General features: G+C 41.0%; 1 protein-coding gene across 4 annotated transcripts; it reads left to right on the top strand.

Moving 5' to 3' along the window:
• Positions 1–538: 538 nt before the first annotated feature.
• LOC112275526 (sister chromatid cohesion protein PDS5 homolog A) lies at positions 539–16873 on the top strand. 4 transcript variants are annotated; one of them, XM_024505949.3, is made up of 33 exons: positions 539–1186; positions 2718–2921; positions 3115–3296; positions 3477–3603; positions 3899–4117; positions 4271–4487; positions 4861–5006; positions 5326–5468; positions 5772–5921; positions 6380–6428; positions 6597–6788; positions 7168–7353; positions 7683–7843; positions 7994–8120; positions 8290–8445; positions 8621–8677; positions 8818–8954; positions 9188–9305; positions 9615–9749; positions 9953–10158; positions 10390–10546; positions 10991–12019; positions 12505–12591; positions 12896–13423; positions 13638–13706; positions 13975–14069; positions 14339–14390; positions 14583–14681; positions 14831–14868; positions 15063–15119; positions 15437–15606; positions 16115–16263; positions 16524–16873. In XM_024505949.3, the coding sequence occupies exons 1-33, from the start codon at positions 1091–1093 to the stop codon at positions 16572–16574; spliced, it is 5589 nt and encodes a 1862-aa protein (XP_024361717.1). In that variant the 5' UTR covers positions 539–1090; the 3' UTR covers positions 16575–16873. The 4 variants fall into 4 exon arrangements, with proteins under 4 accessions (XP_024361717.1, XP_024361718.1, XP_024361716.1 ...); XM_024505950.3 differs by having other exon boundaries at positions 779–1186; positions 16497–16873; XM_024505948.3 differs by having other exon boundaries at positions 779–1186; positions 16477–16873.
• Positions 16874–17681: the final 808 nt, after the last annotated feature.

The following is a 17681-nucleotide window of genomic DNA, read 5'->3' as shown; positions in this document are numbered from 1 at the left end:
AAGCTTATCACATGCTAAAATTCCAAGACGAACCCACAAACACGACTTCTGATAAACATGAATGAATGCGTGTGTGTATTGTAATGTTGAGGAATGATATGCATGGCATCTACAACCAGGCGGTAAAAACCCCGATTCACACGGCAGAGGAAGGGCGGGAGGGCACCACCCTCGAGGCAATGGATGGCCACGTTCCCCTTCAAATGGGAGAGGGAGGGGAACAAGGGAACCCCGTTCGGGAAGTAGTCGTTCACCAGTGGAGCACGCCGAGGGAACTGACAAGGACTCTGGAAAAGGGAGGGAACGGCATGAGAGAGCCCACGGTCAAGGGTCGAGTCGAGTCCAGTCGAGCCGAGAATGAGCAAGTGAGCAAGATGAGTGAGTGCGTGGTAACCGGTGACCACGGAGGAAGTGAAGCCAGCCCGGTAGCCGGGCGAGAGGGAGGGAAGCGGACGCAAGCCAGACAGGGAAAGGGATGGGAAAGGGGGAAGTGGGGAAAGGGAAAGCTCGAGGGGGCCCATATTTGGTGCGAGCAGAGAGAGTTTTGAAGCGGAGTTGGGCTGGCCATGGCGTCCGCCTGCCGCTAAGCTAGCTAGCTGACAAGAGGGAGGAAGGAAGGAAGGAAGGAAGGAATTATTATTAACAACAACAATACCACACACACTTACCTGGTCGGACGGATTGGACGACGAGAACGGATTTCTGCGGTTGCGGCGAATGCATCCCTCTCCCGCAGGAGGAGCTGAGTGGGTCAGCAGCGTTTGTTGGGTTCAGAGGGGTGGGTGGTTGTGAGAAAGCGGAAAAAAGGTTCGTGCTGCGATGTGCAGAGAGAGAGAGAATCAGGGTTTGCCTGGGATAGTGATGTAGGGGAGTGAGTTTTAGGGTGCGTTTCGGGCGTTTTCTGTTTATTGAATTGGTGGGTCCGAGGGCGGAATACGTGGGTTTGAAGGGGGTGCTAGTGTGGGTGTGTGCATGGGCCGGAGGGACTTGCCGGCCTTGGGAAGGACGTCGCTCAGGGAGAAAACGCGGAAGGTTTAGGGGGGGAGATACAAAGTGGTGGGAGCTCGTGGGGTGAGTTTTGGTGGCAATCATGTCTAAGAACAAAGACAAAGAGGGGGAGTTGATCGATATTGGCAAGAAGCTGGGGAAATCGCAAACGAAGGATGCTCTGGTCAAGCTGCTCGTGGTAAGTAGTTATGTTTTCGAAAAGGGAAATATTTTCCTCTTTGAGTTGAAAATTATCGTGGAGTTGGTTCTTTTGATACAGTTAAGAGTTTTAGTGCATTGTAGTCGCCGCGGGTGACATAGCAATAATTTTGAGTAGCACTTGGGCTTTGGGTGTCCTTGTCTCCCAAAGCTCAGTATTTTACCGATAAGGAATCATATAGGGAATGAAGCACCAGGTAGCACTCTCACTCAACAGAAGGTTAGGGTGAGTTTGGAGAAGGAAATCGTTCGATTACAACTGCCGTTGGAATGCCTTTCCCAAGGACTTTAAAAAAAATAATGGTTGGGGAGGTCTCTATATTCCTCTAACTTCATGGAGCATCAGAGGGGTGCAGAGTCCAGGAAAACACCTGTTTCTGTTGTTGTTATCGTTATTGCAACGCAGCGCCTGCGATGTAAAAGTTGGTCAATGTGCAAACGATGGGCGATAGCGTTCGTGGAGTTGTGTTTATCAACAATAATATTGCGGAATCTCGAATATACAAAAGATACTGGTAGTACTTGAAAGTCTTAGAAAGGTTTTATAATGTGAGTCTGCAGACGGGGTGCTTAAATTCTTGCTGGTTCTTTTCAGTCTCGACAGAAACTTTTCAGCCATTATTTGCATTTGGAGCTGCAGTACCGAACCAGTTCCTTGTTAGGTATATTGTAGAAGTAGTATGCAGAAGCTAGATGTTATTTGGCAAAAACTTCTAACGTAGTTAAAATGAGCATATTTCAGTACGGTAGTTTAGACAAAAATACTGTCAGAAATCTCAAGTGGAAGCAACATCATTACCCTAGCAGGGGTTTGAACAGTATCTGTGGACACTGAAATGGTATGCTCGGTGTGAGCAATCTTAGGTAGGGTTTTGACTCGGGCCATTTACGTGGACACTAAGTTGCCATTATTTCCATCATCTGTCTGATTCTAAGCATAGTCATCGCCTCTTGTTAGTTGCGTTTTTATGGGTCTCGTCCGTAACAGCCCTTGCCCTTTAGTGTGAGCATTTTCAGTACTTGCAATTTTTACTATGTCTGGCCTCCTATCCTTTTGGTCAAGGTATTTTAGGACTGGTCGTTTCATATGTTGGGAAAACCCTTAGGGTTTGAATCCCATCCTTACCGGCTGTGGTTTCTACCCGTTCGGGTAATCTTTTACCTCATTTTTGGTATAGTTTCTTTTTAAATGCATGAATGTTTTCGGGTATCTTATGCTCTTTTCTTTTGAAGTCTTCTTCTTATCATATTCCTGCGTTCATGCGTTCTTTGGAAAATGTCACTAGATGAGCGTTCTGCATGGTAATAAGATGTCTGAAATTTAGTAATTTGACTATAGCTTCCTCTTTTATTCTTGCATTTAAGTATTCTTGCCGCAGTGGACATTTTTTTCTTTATTTCTTGGCCGCTACACTTTTCTATTCGAATACTATTGCCTTTGTGTCCATGGGTTCTGATGATTCATTTTAAGTTTCTCGAGATTTTAACGGAGTCATTTTCTGTCCTTGCAGCAATCTTCAGCTTTACTTGCAGAGTTGGATCAATCGCCCCCTCAAAGCACTCACAATGCGATGAAAGGATGTTCCGAAGCTCTAGTGTCTCCAGCTTTGTTGAGACACAAAGACAATGAAGTTGGGTTGCTTGTTGCCATCTGCCTCAGTGAAATTATGAGAATCGTGGCTCCTGATGCTCCTTACAGTGATGAAACCCTGAAGGTAGTTTTGTTCTCACGTTCCCATATGGCACTCTGGAGCCTCTGCGATGTTCTTGCTCTTCTATCAAAAATGCCTTGTTGAACTGTTCTTCTTTGTGTATATTTTTGAGATATTTGTTGCCCAAAACGCTGCCTTTCGGGTTTTCATTGTTTCTAGCTCAAAAACATAGCTCCTTTTGTTGGTTTATTCGCAGGAGATATTTCAACTTATTGTGACAAATTTCAAAGGCCTTGATGATGTAAACAGCTCTTCATTTGCAAGGAGAGTGAATATTTTGGAGACAGTTGCGAAGGTCAGGTCATGTGTAGTGATGCTGGATTTGGAATGCGATGATCTTATATTGGAGATGTTTGAGATCTTCTTTGACACTGCAAGGTGCGTATGAATCACCTAATTACATGAAATATTTAAGAAGACACATTGGTGTTTCTGTACCTTTCCTTGTCGTTTCATACTGTTTCTTATCGTAGTCAGGGTGTCGTAAAGCTCTGCTTTTGTGCGACTACTGATATAGCTGTAGATGAAATAAAAACATACCCGTGTTAACTTTCGCAGCGTTGATCATCCTCAAAATGTCTTCGTGGCAATGAGAAATATCTTGAGTCTTGTTTTGGAGGAAAGCGAAAAGATTCCTACTGAAATTCTGGAGGTCATTCTCAAGAATTTGTTGAAGACAAACAAGGTAAGTTCTTTGAAAATTAAAACTAGTTGGGTTGTTTCTCACGTCATTATCTTAGCAACTTTTGGTGGACGGTATCTATTTTCTGACTCATTTAATGATTACTTGTATGAAAATTATTTGGTTCAATTTTGCATTTTGTCTTCCTTCTTTTCTTCTGTATTATTCTGTCAAAATTGACTTTCACCAATCTTCGCCGTGGGTAATGCTCCGTTCACTCCCGCCATTGAGTGTTGTTTTCCCTGAAATATGCATTGAATTTGATGTGATTGTTTTCTTTGGATTGTTTTGTGAACAGGAGGGATCGGCTGCACGCAAATTGGCAATTGCAGTCGTAGAAAGGAGTGCTGACAAGTTGGAGCCTTATGTGCGGAGCTTTCTGACATCTGTTATGGTGGAAGGGAAGAGTTTTAAGAGTGGACTTCATAAGGATCATCATCAAGTTATATCTGAACTCTATGGTTGTGCCCCTCAGTTGCTTTCAGGCGTCACACCCAACATTAATGACGAGCTCGTGGTACAGTCCATATCTCTTGTTTTGTAATTTGATCACGCGCTTTGTTTGCGTGATTGTGTCTCCTTCCGACGTTCTTGCAAGTATTTCATACGGCTGCTTGACTCTAGGCTGATTCATTCAACAGTACTGAAGTGTTCTAGTGTTGAATTGCAGAAAGATAAAGTAGACGTACGTTTAAAAGCAGTTGAACTCTTAGGACGACTGTTCGCTTTTCCAGGCCGACAATTCGCACAGGATTATCCACTTGTGTTTTCAGAGTTTCTGAAGCGGTTCAGTGATAAAGTAGCTGACGTTCGAGTAGCAGTGGTCAACTGTGCTAAAGCCTACGTGGAGGCAAATCCTTCGGGCGAGCAAGCGAATGAAATTTTGGGTGAGTTTTAAAAATAGATCATTGGTCTGTTCAGGCAAGTCTGGCTGGGCCTTGGATGCATATCCTTGTATCATCTTGATCGCGAATGAGAAACGAAGGCATGTAAATAGGCGGATTTCTCGGTTATCTTGCATATCGATTGACTGCTTTCTTGACCACAAAGCTCGTAAAAAATCGTTTAAATTTTGGACTCTTCTCAGTACCATTGTATGCTGGTTGTGTAGTATGCTTGTGAGCTGTGTTGTTTTTTGTTTTTTGACCATAATAACTATGAAAACCATGGATTTTATTTCTTTACTTATTTTTGAACATTCGTGGAGCTGTACATTTGCTATCTTCTAATTTGGTGTTGATGACGCGGTTGGGTTTGCAGCTGCATTGCAAGATCGACTTCTGGATTATGATGAGAAAGTCCGTGTGGCTGTGGTGGAAGCTTTCTACGACCTGGCTATATCTGATTTGAAGTACGTTCCTGTTGATGTATTGCGCAAAGTTTCTGAGCGGATTCGGGATAAGAAGGTACATAATTTATACTCTATAGTTTACATCTGTGAAATCTCAATGTATTGCTTTGAGAATTTGATCGCTGAGTTTCTCTATCTTCCAGCCAAGTAGATCTTAGCTTTACCATGCTAAATACAAAACTCCAAAATTTTTCAACTTGCTCATGTGAAGTTTTCTTTCACTGCTTTCTGCTGACAGTGTATGCAGAAAATAAGAACATCACTAATTGGAAGAACCAACTGTTGCAAATAGCTTAATGTGTCATTTTTGTCTGTGCAACCGACCTCTAACCCGCAGTATGCTTGCTACTCATTTCGCAATTCTCTATGTATAGCCTGGCGTTCGAAAGATTACTGTGTTGAAGTCGTTGGAGCTGTATAAATCGTACTGCACCAAATGCACTGAAGGCTCCATAGCTCTTGATAAGGAGTATGAATGGATACCGGGCAAGATTCTACGTTGCTCAAATGATAAGGAGTATGTTTCATACTTTTACTATTCATGTGGAGGTCTTTGTTGATGTACTAGTATGTTTAATTTTGTACAATAAACTGAGGAAGTCCATTCCTCCTTGGCAAATATGGACCTCAATGTAAATTAACCATTAAGCGTATGTGTGTTGTGAGTTCGTCGAGCCTATTGTCATGTGCATAAACTTGAACCTGGATCGTTGTGGGTACTCCACAACAATCATTAGGTCACTGAATCCTTCACTTAGGCTGGTTAGTTACACCCATAAACGGTTTGTCCCTCTCGTTGACAGTGACCTTTGCTTGACAGAATTTATGGCTTGGAGATTGTTCTCACGGACCCGCTCTTCCCAGCTACGCTTCCAGTGGATGAGCATGCAAAACACTGGGTTCTTGCTTTCTCTACTTTTGACGAGAGTGAGAAGAAAGCGCTCCAGTTCATACTCCTTCAGAAACAAAGGTTAGTGTGACGATCCCACTGGTTCATGGTACGATCCATGTTAGAAAAATAAATGCAAATTTAGAGATTGTTTTTCCTCAAGGCTTGGATTAAAGTCTGTCAACTTTGTTGTTTTTCAGTCCTGTTATCAATTCATATACACGTATCATAGAAAAACTATGAGCTACTGTCAGAGCTCAGAAACTACAAAATTTCAAGGCATCATTCTTAGCCATTTGCTTAGATCCGGAGCATTTGGGCTGATCTGCCATTTGTTAGTACCTTCGCTTTTTATTCAAGCGGCACTCCTATGGTATGAACGGCATTTATGTGTATTAGGTCGTATTTACTTGTAGTACACTTTTATTATTTATTTATTTATTTATTTTTTTAAACTCTTTTCAGCATCGGCGTATTGATCTAACTTTTGTTTTTTAATCATTACATGAATCATTTTTTGATTGGATGGTTCTTTGCAGGCTGCAGCAAGAGATGCAGGTCTATTTGAACATGCGACAAAAAACTAAGGTAGGTTGCAGACCTCACCCCATCATGGTGGTGTTTTACAATGGATTTTTATCACTTTCGTGTTTTCATTTTTGGCCCATGGACCAAGTGAGCATGTTGTGCTTCTATATTTACTATTATACAATCCGTTTTCACATTGATTAAAGGACAACTCGAATCATATAACAGGAGGGAGATACTCCGGAGTTTGAGAAAAAACTACAGAGTTGTTTTAAGTCCATCGCTAATCAATTCGTGGACCCTCCAAAGGCGGAGGATAGTCTACAGAAGTTGCACCAAACGAAGGATGAAAGTGTTTTTACTGCATTGGCCACGCTGCTTAGTCCGATCACCACCATTGCACAGGCCAACACAGCTCGAGTATGTTTAATTGTGGTCCTTTGGTTTCAGCATTACTTGGAAAAGATTCACTATTGTTTTTGTTTAAGACCTGTGATAACGTTTTCTTTCGTTCTGTGCCTTTCTTCTTTGGCCTTGATGTGCTTGTATACTCTTTCTGTTCCGTGGTTCTCGAACTCACTGATCCTACCAAGAAAGAAAAGGACTTGGATCTTCTCGACCCTTTTGGGATTACGAGGAGATCAATTGGGGATGTTCACCATGTTACAGCGACAGAGTTTGTTGTTGCTGGTAATGAAGGAGATAGGTTTATGCTCATGAGCAAAAACCACGCTTATCTTAACAGACTTGAGCTCTAAATCTTGATTGGCATTTTCTAATACAACATTGGAGTGCGTAGGAGGATCTGTTAAAGAAAATAGGAGTGGAGCATCCGGAGTATGTCTTCATGAAAAGTCTTGCCACCAAGTGCGGCTATTTTTTCTTTAGCAAGGAGTGTGTGAACGCAATTACAAAAGAAGTTCTTGTTTGTAAGGATTCTGAGGACAACAAATACCTTGTTGCTACAAGTCTTTCGCTTCTTGTGGTGAGTGCAGAATTGCTTATTATAACTTTGGATAGTCACTCCTCAAATACCTCGCTTGTCAAGACATTTTGCCAGGATCTTTATGTTATGAAGTGACACTGAAGTTTGTTTTGTACATATGACTTATTAATCTTGTTTGACTAGTGTCTAGTGTACCGGAGTTTACTGTTACACATCTATTGGTCATGGAGTATGGCACCTGGAATTTTTCCAACTGTTACAAGGATCAGACGAATTGTTTCTTGATATTACTGTACTTAGAACTCCCATAAAAATAGAAATCTGCTGTTCTCCTTCCTGACGGACTCACTCGTCCCACATTTCTGCAGGAAATCGTCATATACTCCCCAGAGTTGTTGGCAGATGCTGAGGACGACTTGCTGACGTTATTGAAGGAACCTTATGAATCTGTTAAAGAGAGTGTTGTACATATCATGTCTAAAGCTGGTGCTTATTTCCGCAAGGAAGGACCTTCAACTGGAGGCAGAAGGCAAATAACATCCTGGACGCCATCTATTTAGATTGTTTCCTCATAGAGTTATTAGTTGTTAGTTGAGTGGGGTTGGCTGATGGTAATGTTACGTAGTGGCAGTTGGATTTAGCTGAATGATGTGTTCATTAATTTCTGATGTCTGTGCAGCAATGTTAACCTGATTCTGGAGCAACTTTGTCTAGAAGGTAATCGCAAGCAAGCCAAATTTGCGGTCTCTGCAATTGCAGCCATGAGTGCTGACTCAGGACTCAGGGCACTGTCTGTTTTGTATGGGGTAAGCTTTTTATTACTGCTTTCAATAAAATGACATTAATATTGTCTGTTTTGAGGATTTCTTTCTATTTGTTCTTCATTACTATCAGAGAGTACTAGCTGATTCTTGTCGTAGTAGTAGTTCTTCATTTTTTGTTGAATAATCATGGTCTTCTTGATGGATTTGGCAGAGACTGGTAGATAAGCTGGAGGATAATGCACATCTTCCAACAGTTTTGCAGTCTTTGGGCTGCATTGCACAAAATGCAATGCCTATTTTTGAAACGAGAGAGGATGACATCATCAAGTTCGTTGTTCGGAACGTTCTTAGACGGACAAGTCCGCAGGTTGGAACTTTTCTAAAGTTGACAAGCTCATGTGGTTACTGACTTACAAATAGTGCTTGCTAAGATACTGAATAGTTCGCCAAATCATCTAGTATTTTCTTGTAGGATATTTTGATGCATGTTGTCCCTTCATTGGACATGTCATTAACAAAAATTATCTGTTGGATTTCCACAGGAAGATGCTGAATTCGTCCCTGAATTTGATGTCCCAAGTGATCATGTGCTCTTGAAGGTGAGTATCGTGTTTGTGAATTGTCTACCTTGAGATGTTTTGTTATTCATCTTTGAGCTTATTGGGCAGATCATTGGCGGCTTTTCTCAAATCATTTAAGGTTTGTGGATTTGATGTTTCTTGAAATCGATGGATTTCAGATTCATGCTCTTAAAGCTTTGGTGAAGAGTTTTCTTCCAAAAATGAATGCACATCAACGAACAAGACTTCCAGGGCTTCTCAAGGTACTTGTCAAGATTCTTGCGTGTGGAGAAATATCAGATGACGTGAAAACAAGGTAAGATATTATTGATTATTGAAGATACTATTTTCGTCGCCGGAGTATATACATCTCTTATTGTGCAACTTCAGCTTCTTGAAGGGACAGGCAACTTCGGGTTATTTTTATATTTGTGATTCGTTCAGGCACATCGTGTAAACCTCCGGCTATTTTGATTTTTTTCCGTTCGGAAGCAGAGAGACCTGCCGGTTTTCCCAGCTGCTTTGTGAATTAGTTTTCTTGTTTTACAGTGACGCAGATAAAGCTCATCTGCGCTTGGCAGCTGCTAAAGGTGTACTGAGATTGGCTAGGCGTTGGGACAGTCAGATTCCTATAGACGTTTTCCATATGGTTGTTATGACGGTGCAGGTTTGTTTCGGTCGTCCATGATTTCTTTGATGCGATTAAGCAAATATTGTGGGATGCAATCATTTTATTGAAGCAAAAACTGACCTTCTGCTGAAAACATCTGGTGAACCTTAGAAGTTTTTGCGTTATCATTTTATGTTTTCAGTCTCACATCCTTCACTATATTGCAGACGCTCAAATCACAAGAAATATGTGTTGTACACTTGCTTATTCGGAGGACATGTTATGTACATAATGATCAAGGATGGAGGGAATCGACATAAGTACAGATTTGAATGGAGTACTCTCTCACAAGTTTGTTGTTTGCAGGATCAAGCAGCGCACGTTCGGCGTGCGTTGTTAAGAAAAATTCACCATTACCTGAAGGATCGATCACTGAATTTGAAATATGCTAGTGCTTACGTACTTAGTACGGTGGATACTGAAAAAGATATTGCTTTAGAGGTAAGTATGCGAATGTTTTCATTTTCTGGCTCTAGTGACTGCGGTTGTTTCAGCTTATGCAACTTCGACTTGCTTGAGACTTTTAGCAGTCTCTAGCAGGTGAATGACACTGAGGAGTGTCCAGCTTGTCTTATGTGCTATTTTTAGACAGTGTTTCTCTGTGTGTTCTAATGTATCTCAACTCTATACCTTTGACAACTCAGGCCCGGCGCTTTATGTCCGAGTTTATAGACGATTATCGCAACGAAGCTTACAAGGCAGTCACCGGGCAAGCTGAGAAGACAAATCTTACGTTGCATCCAGAATATGCTCTTGTTTACCTTGTACATGTTTTGGCTCACCATCCCAACTTTCCAGTAGAGTCTGGAGAGGTTAAGCCAGAACCAGCAGCCTATGAGCCATTCTACAGGTGCATCTTTTTGAGGTTTTTTCTGTTGATCAAATTCTTGGATGCAGTCTGAATTTTCCGTTGTCTCTGAAATAGTTTGTAGTAGCTTACGACTTGCGGCGAGGAAGATCGTGCGCATATAGTGGTGTCGTTTCTGTGTACCTTCATAGTTTGTGCTCTCCGTAAGTGATGAAATGTGAGGTTGATTATGTTTGTAGTGCCTGATCAGGTTTTTTGGTAACTGAATGGCAGAGAGTTGTTGTTTTTCTTACGGGCACTTATTCACCAAGAATCAGATGGGAAAAATGAGGCTGCTAAGAAATATGATGGAGATAATGTACCTCTTATTCTAGCGATTTTACGCACTATCAAAGGATGTGAAAATGTTGTTGACAGAACGAAGACTGAGGTTCGTAGTGATTCCTGTGTGCTTTCAAGGATGATTACCAAGTTCTGAGCTTTCCTTGAGCTCATATTCTGTTTTCAGTTCTACAAGCTGTACGAAGTCGATACAATTGGGATATTGAATCTTTTGTTTGTGAATGTTGCAATCATATCATACATTACTCAATCGGTGTGCGTGAAGGTTGTAGTTAACGGTTCTTCTGTATGTGGATGGTAGAGCTTGAGCGAATGGATAAAATCGGATTTGGCATAGATATGTGTAGTAAGTAATTATATGGACATGATATTGTAGGGGTCAGGTTTAGGATGTGCGAATTCTGCGACAGATAGTGAGGTGTTTAAAGGCTTCGGGCTTCTTCTTAAGCTATACATGGCACATTCTTATGTTCATCCAGTTTCAGTCGATGGTCTGAGTGACTCTGACAGTGATCATGTATGTTCGTTGTAGACTTTATATGCAATATGTGACATTGCCATATTGATTACCAAGGACATTGCGCCAAAGAAAAGGCATGTGGAGACGTACCCAGGTGTCGTTCCACTTCCAGCTTCTATGTACAAGGTACTTGAATCCGTGTCTCCTGAATATACGGCTCCTGAGTCGAAAGCACCTGTTACAAAGGCTGCCGAATTAAATGCAGCAGAAGTGAAGGCCCATAAACCAAATGCAACTGAAGCAATGACTTCTGAATCGAAGGCATCTGAAGTCGTGGCCTCCAAGTTAAATGCAGCTGATGTGAAGGCCGTTGAGGCTAATGAAGCTGAAGTAAAGGCTTCTGAACTAAACGCCACAGAATCCAAGCCACCCTCTGAAGTCAAGACGGCTGAACTTAATGTATTGGAAACCGTGGTATCTGAATCAAAAGAAGACAAGGCCACTGAACCAAGTGAATCCAAGGCAGCCGAGGTAGATGAATCCATGGAACCTGAACCAATCCAAACTGTTGCAGCTGAAGCAAATGGATCCAAGGCATCTGAACCCGAGGAATCCGCCGGACCTGAGTCAGTGGGTACCGGCGCTGCCGAACCAAAGGGAATCAAGGCAACTGAGTCAGCCGAACCCAAGGCAGCTGAACCCAAAGAGTCCGTAGTACCCGAGCTAATGGAAACCGACACAGCTGAACCCAAAGAATCCGTAGCACCTGAGTCAATGGAAACCGATACAGCTGAACTCAAAGAGTCCGTTGCACTTGAGTTAATGGAAACCGATACAGCTAAACCCAAAGAGTCCGTAGCACTGGAGCCAATGGAAACCGAAATAGCTGAACCAAATGAAACCAAAGCACTTGAATCAACTGAATCTAAAGAATCTGAACCATCCAAGTCTGGGGCACCTGAACCAACCGAGTCCAAGTTACCAGAACTGGCTGAAACTGCATCCAAAGGCCCTGAATCAGATGCAACGGTTTCCTCAATTGGAGAGGAAGAGAAGACTGGAGTGACTGAAGCTAAGAAAGCAGTGGAAGGGCCCTCAAAGGTGATATCATTTTCTCTGATGTCTGTGTCTTGCAATTAATAGGTCATCTAAAATTACTTCGTAGTCCATCCTCTGCTGTAATGAGCTGCCTTAACCTGAATCGAATATAAGGAATAGCGTCCAAGGTGTAATTGTTGCATGTATGTGGACCATTGTCCAGCTATAGAAGGAAATACGTGCCTTCTTAGTATCATATCTATGGCAATGAGGAGAAGATATTTTAATTTGTTTTTACACCTTCTAAGGATCAGTAAATCTCTTATCTACATAGTCGCCAAATACGACATCAGTCGATGCTTTGTGTTTTATAAAATACGCAAGGTCCTACTGCGGAATACCTTTAGAAATTTAGGCCTTTGTTGCTGTAATAGGTACATATGACCTTCAAATTTATATAAGCGCACCAATTTCAACACACTTCTCCAGGGTTTCACATGCGACTTAGTTCTGTTACGCCTAAACTTCAAAAGTTGATATTTTCGCAGGTGGACGGTAGCCATCTGCCAGCTTGCTTTAAGGACAAGGGTGTTTTAGCGAAATTCAAGCTTGGAAGCTCTTCAAAGACTCATAAGGTCTCTTGCCATCTCTATGAGTTAGGGAAATTTCTGCAGACGTCTGTCCTGGGAAGTTAATGTAACGAAAGATATTGTTTTGTACAGCGTTATGGAGTTAGCTCATATATAGCTGTCATGAAGATACGAATTATTTTTATGGAGTGACCTGATTTGCTGATACTAGGTAATCCTGTGGAACGATTTAAGTTAATCGCTTAAGTAGAGATCCCATGTAACTTTACAATGGTCTTGCACAAACCTGCCAAGCAGGTAGGATGTACTTATCAGATATTGTTATCCTGTGTGTTTTTTGTTTGAATAGCCTTCAAGCCCAAGGGGTCGCAAACGAGGGAAGCGATTCGACAACGGAGAAACTGTTTCAGATGCAGAGCTGGAGATGGAAGAGAAAAGTGTGCGTGAGCCTACACCTAAGAAGGGTAAACTTGGAAATGATAAATCAACAAAGGGTGCTGCAACTGTGGGAACAGGAGTTATAATTAAGGGACCTGCTCGTGGTGGAAGGAAGTCAGTGGATAAAAATGAGTCTGCGAAGAAGTCAGCAAAGAAGCCTGAAGTGGGAAAAGAACCTGAAGAGGACTTGGATGAAAAGACTCCTGCAAAACGCAAACGTGGTCGGCCCAAAGGTTCTAGTAGGAAGGATGATGGAATCAGTGGGGATGAAATGGCAGGAGCTTCCTCAGACACGACACCTACTACATCGGCCAAAAAAGGAAAGCCAGTCGCTGGCGACCGCTCCTTAACAGAGTCTGGCAAGAGAAAGCCTGGGCGTCCAGCCAAAGCGAAATCTGATGATGATGTACAGGAGAAAAGTGCACAGAAGAAAGAGAAGGTTAGTACTGTTGTTGAAGTGTTTTGATGCAACATCAAGTAGATCGTTATCTGAAAATTCTTGAATTGTTTACTAGAATATCCTTGAATAATTCCTTAATGGTGCCTTAAGATGCTTGATGTCCATTCTTCTGTAATTTGGTGCAAAAATCTGCTTTGTATTGTATGAAGTGACTTAAGAACCTGATGCTGCTTTGGATTTTGTGTTTTGACAGGTGAACATAAGTCAAGGCCTTGTCTCTACTCCTGATAAATCGGCCAAAAAAGCAAGTGCTGTTGAAAAGGTTAGAATTTGGCGAATCAGTCTTTCAAGACACTTCTTTTTAACGCTACTCTCTCCCCCTTTTTTGCTCTCTCCTTCTCTCTCTTCCGCGGTTATTTTGTGTGAGTGGTCTGGTATGGATATGCATAATCAGGTTTCTGTTGAGTCACGCTTGTGGATACGATAGATGTGAGATCCGTCATCCCGGCGATTTTAGTCATGGTTGTCTTGTTTGATTAATCTCAAAAATACAATTACCACTTACTTGTAAATGGACAATTTGGATCTAGAGTGAGAGCCCAGCTTGGAAGAATGAAGGCGAGAGGGGCGGAGATGAGTCTCTTGTTGGCTGTGGTATCAAAGTCTGGTGGCCTTTGGATAAGAGGTAAGTGTACCACCTTGCACGATGAGTTTTGCGAAAAATTAACAAGGAAATGACAAGCGAAGCTTTGAACTACAGATTGGTGTATTGTTTTTCAGTTTTACTTCGTGTTGATGTTATGACCTACGTGCAGAATATAGTTTATCTAATAATTTTTATAAATCCCTCAGCATCTCATGTGGAAGATCTTACTTTGGACTTAGCACGCTGTGCTCTTGGGAATGATTCATTGTGTCTCATATTTAACCGAACTGACAAATGCTTTTGTGCAGATTCTACAAAGGGTCTGTTGTGGATTATGATGCCAAGAAGAGGAAGCACAAGGTATATCATATGCCACATTTATATTAGATTAGTTTTTTAATTGCATATTGGTTGAACCGATTCGATATGTTCGTACGTGAGTCCTTAAGTTTAGAAGATTCGCGAGCTACTGGCTTTTCTGTGTCTCATGTATCAAAGGCTTGGACCTTGGCTCTACATTAAACATTTCAACTTCGTTCCACATCTTGTTAGATTTTATATAACGACGGGGAAACGGAAATACTGAATTTGACGAAGGAGCGGTGGGAGCTAACTGACAAAAAGAACAAGACTTCTGCAAAGAAGGAGAAGGTAGTTGTGTGAACTCTATCTTCGTTCTTCTGGAACGACCTCTTCGCATGTTATTTATATTTGTTGGAATGTGTTAAGAAGCTTGAGAATTTAATACCCACGTCTTGTATTAAATTCTAATGCACATAAATGCACGCTTGTTCTTGCAGACACCAGCTACTACTCCAACACTCTCAGGAACAAAATAGTACGTTTCGTATCTTTGATCCTTGTTTTATTTTATGCTCATTCTAAAGAAACTTGTAGTCGCTTTGTATTTGCGTGCATTTATGCGCATGCTTAGTCATCACAGAAATCGCGATTCAGTTCTTTGATTTGCGACTATTTTCAAAGGCACGTGCGAACGGCGAGTCACTTAACATTTTTTTGCTATCTTGTCAGCCCGGAACCCAAGAGATTGAAGGTGACCTCCAAGACACCACCGACAAAACAAGACGAGTCCGTAACACCATCTGACACCTCATCGTTTATTTATTTATGTGATTAATGTAGATTGGTACCTAGGGGATCGTCTATTGCATTTTCTTGCACGAGGCCCTCATGTGTTTGGTAGATATTTAGTTATAAATTGATTGTTATTTCTCTCATGGCCTGGAGTACTTATCCGTTTAGTGTTAGAACAATGTTTTTTTCAGTTCAGAATTGGGTTGGCCTAGTCAATCGTAGATGGTATTCAGTTTGTTTCTGTACTGACGTTAATTTTTAGTGTCAGTATAACGTAGCAAACTTATTCAGACTGCTATGATTTTCAACAGTAAAGACACTTTATCAGCGAAGCGAACAAGCACTCCCAAGTCAGCTAAGGAAGCTGAGAAACCCGCAAAAGTGGCCAAATCTCCTACCACCAAAGAACAGGCGGCAGATGCTTTTGAGTTTGATGATGAAGGGGTTGAACCTGAGGCGAAGAGACAAAAATCGCTCAAAGGTAATTTTCTCTAGAATTTTTCAAATCTGCCCACTATGTCTCAATTTTTAGTTGGTCGACATTTGTGTTTTTTTTTTATTAATTTATCTGTCTTTATGTTCTCGCGTCGTATTAGTTGGTGCTATCGAGAGATTTTGAGAATGATTCGGTTCGGCAAATTTCTGGGCAAACTTGACTAGATACCCAGTTGCTGGAAAATATTTCAGGGATGAAGGACTCAGAATGTGCCTCTGGCTCCATTTTGTTTGAGAAAATTTCAGTTACTCCTTTAAAGAATTAGGTTTAGAGACACTAGTTTGGTTACGAGTATCCGTACGATCATCAGATACTTCAAGCGAGAATTAGGGGATTGCATGACTGGAACCTGAATCTTCAGATTGAGCATTTAGTTTCAAAAACTCTTTGTGATGTAAGTCTACGGGAGAGTTCAGATTGGGAGTCCCAACTTGCTATAACATAAGCGTGCGTATGGTATCACTCTAAAGTACTATTTTGTGTGTTTAAGCAGCTTCAGGTGGGAAGCAATCCAAGGCCGATAAGAATGAGAAAACTATGGGCACGTCCAAAGATTCAGAAGCCGAAAGTGCCAAAGAGATGTCGGAAGAGTTACCTGTTGAAGGGAAAGCTGTAGGAATTGCTGAGGACGACGAGCCCTTGGTAAGTCGGAACTTTCCACGTACAATCAAGTCCCTTTTGGTTAATTCAGCATCACATTAGACATTTTAATTACTGTTGGAGTTTGAAGTCTTATATCTGAGTTTTTGGGTGTTACTTTTTCTTTTGGCTTTTTATTAGGATGTTTGCTACTTTATTTTCGAATTTCATGTTTTTTTTATGACCGATAGGATATGCGTTTCTGATTTTATCAAGTGGACTCTCGCTTCCGCAAGTCACGGAGTCTTGGTTGAGGCTGGCAGGACAATTGGAGAACTCGGAACGTTTGGAAGTCAAAGCCAGTGAAGAAATGATCTGGTCACTAGGATGGAAATATCTTACTGTTTGACAGTGAGATTAGTGTAGAGATTATGTGGGTTAGTTTCAGAACTAGCAGGTTTGTACATTCAACTTTGTATTGAAATTGGGAGGTTATGGAGTCTTGTCATTAGGAGGTAATGGATCTGAGGGATTTGCCAGCAGACTATTCGGTCTAATGCTTCATATTGGAGGGAAGACGTGAGGGGATATCATTCTGCCTACATTTGTACTCGTAACTTCAGTCCGTAAAGACGTTGAGACTGCTATCAGATCTCTTACAATTCCCTCATAATCTTATGACCTCCCCTCCATGAGCTGCTTCTCCGAGCTGGAACAGTGGAAAAGAGCTTCATTACTGTGGATATGGCTCTAAAGCAGTTTTACCTCTGCATCTTGTCCAGAACGTCCTTTCTGTGTTTCTTTTAAACAGGGATTCTTCAAAGTCTGGATGGGACTCGATTCTGGATGGGACCCCTTTTGCCAACCATGATACCAGTTGATTCATAGAATGTTATTTCTACAGGAAGAAAAAACTGAAAAGCACTAATTTTTTTATTCCAAACTTTGATTTTGCTCCTAATATTGTTAGACTTAATATATATTAATTATGTCAATTTTATTATTTTATTATATAATTTTAAAACTAATTTCTAATATTCTTTTGTATTTAATTTTTGAATCGTTGTCTTTTTTAGTAAATCTTTTAGAAATAACATTGTCTCTCTTGATATAGAATATCTCAACACCTTACTAATTCCATTCTACATATGTATCATACATTTTGGAATTTTTAATGTCTTATATATCAATGCATTTGTACCACTCTTTTTGAAGTTTGTCTCCAATGGTTTGCTAGTTTTATAGAAACCTATACTACTTATGCAAATAAAAATAGAAATATGTAGAAACAGATTATTAAGATAATGTATTTATTAAAAAACATCATAGAAGCTTCCTAAATAGTAATAAGATATATAGATGCACCATGTAATTCTAATTACTTCTTTTAGAGTAAAAAACTTCTAAGAATTCACTGTGGAGGTGCCTTTCAACTTAGACACTTAATCTATAAGTCTTGTGGTGTTTAAGTAGTTTTTATA

The sequence above is a fragment of the Physcomitrium patens genome, chromosome 23 (genome assembly GCF_059467195.1).
Source record: "Physcomitrium patens ecotype Gransden chromosome 23, ASM5946719v1, whole genome shotgun sequence".
NCBI classification, from domain to species: Eukaryota; Viridiplantae; Streptophyta; class Bryopsida; order Funariales; family Funariaceae; genus Physcomitrium; species Physcomitrium patens.
The sequence above is the reverse complement of the archived record's forward strand: the minus strand, read 5'-3'. Positions and strand labels throughout refer to the sequence as shown.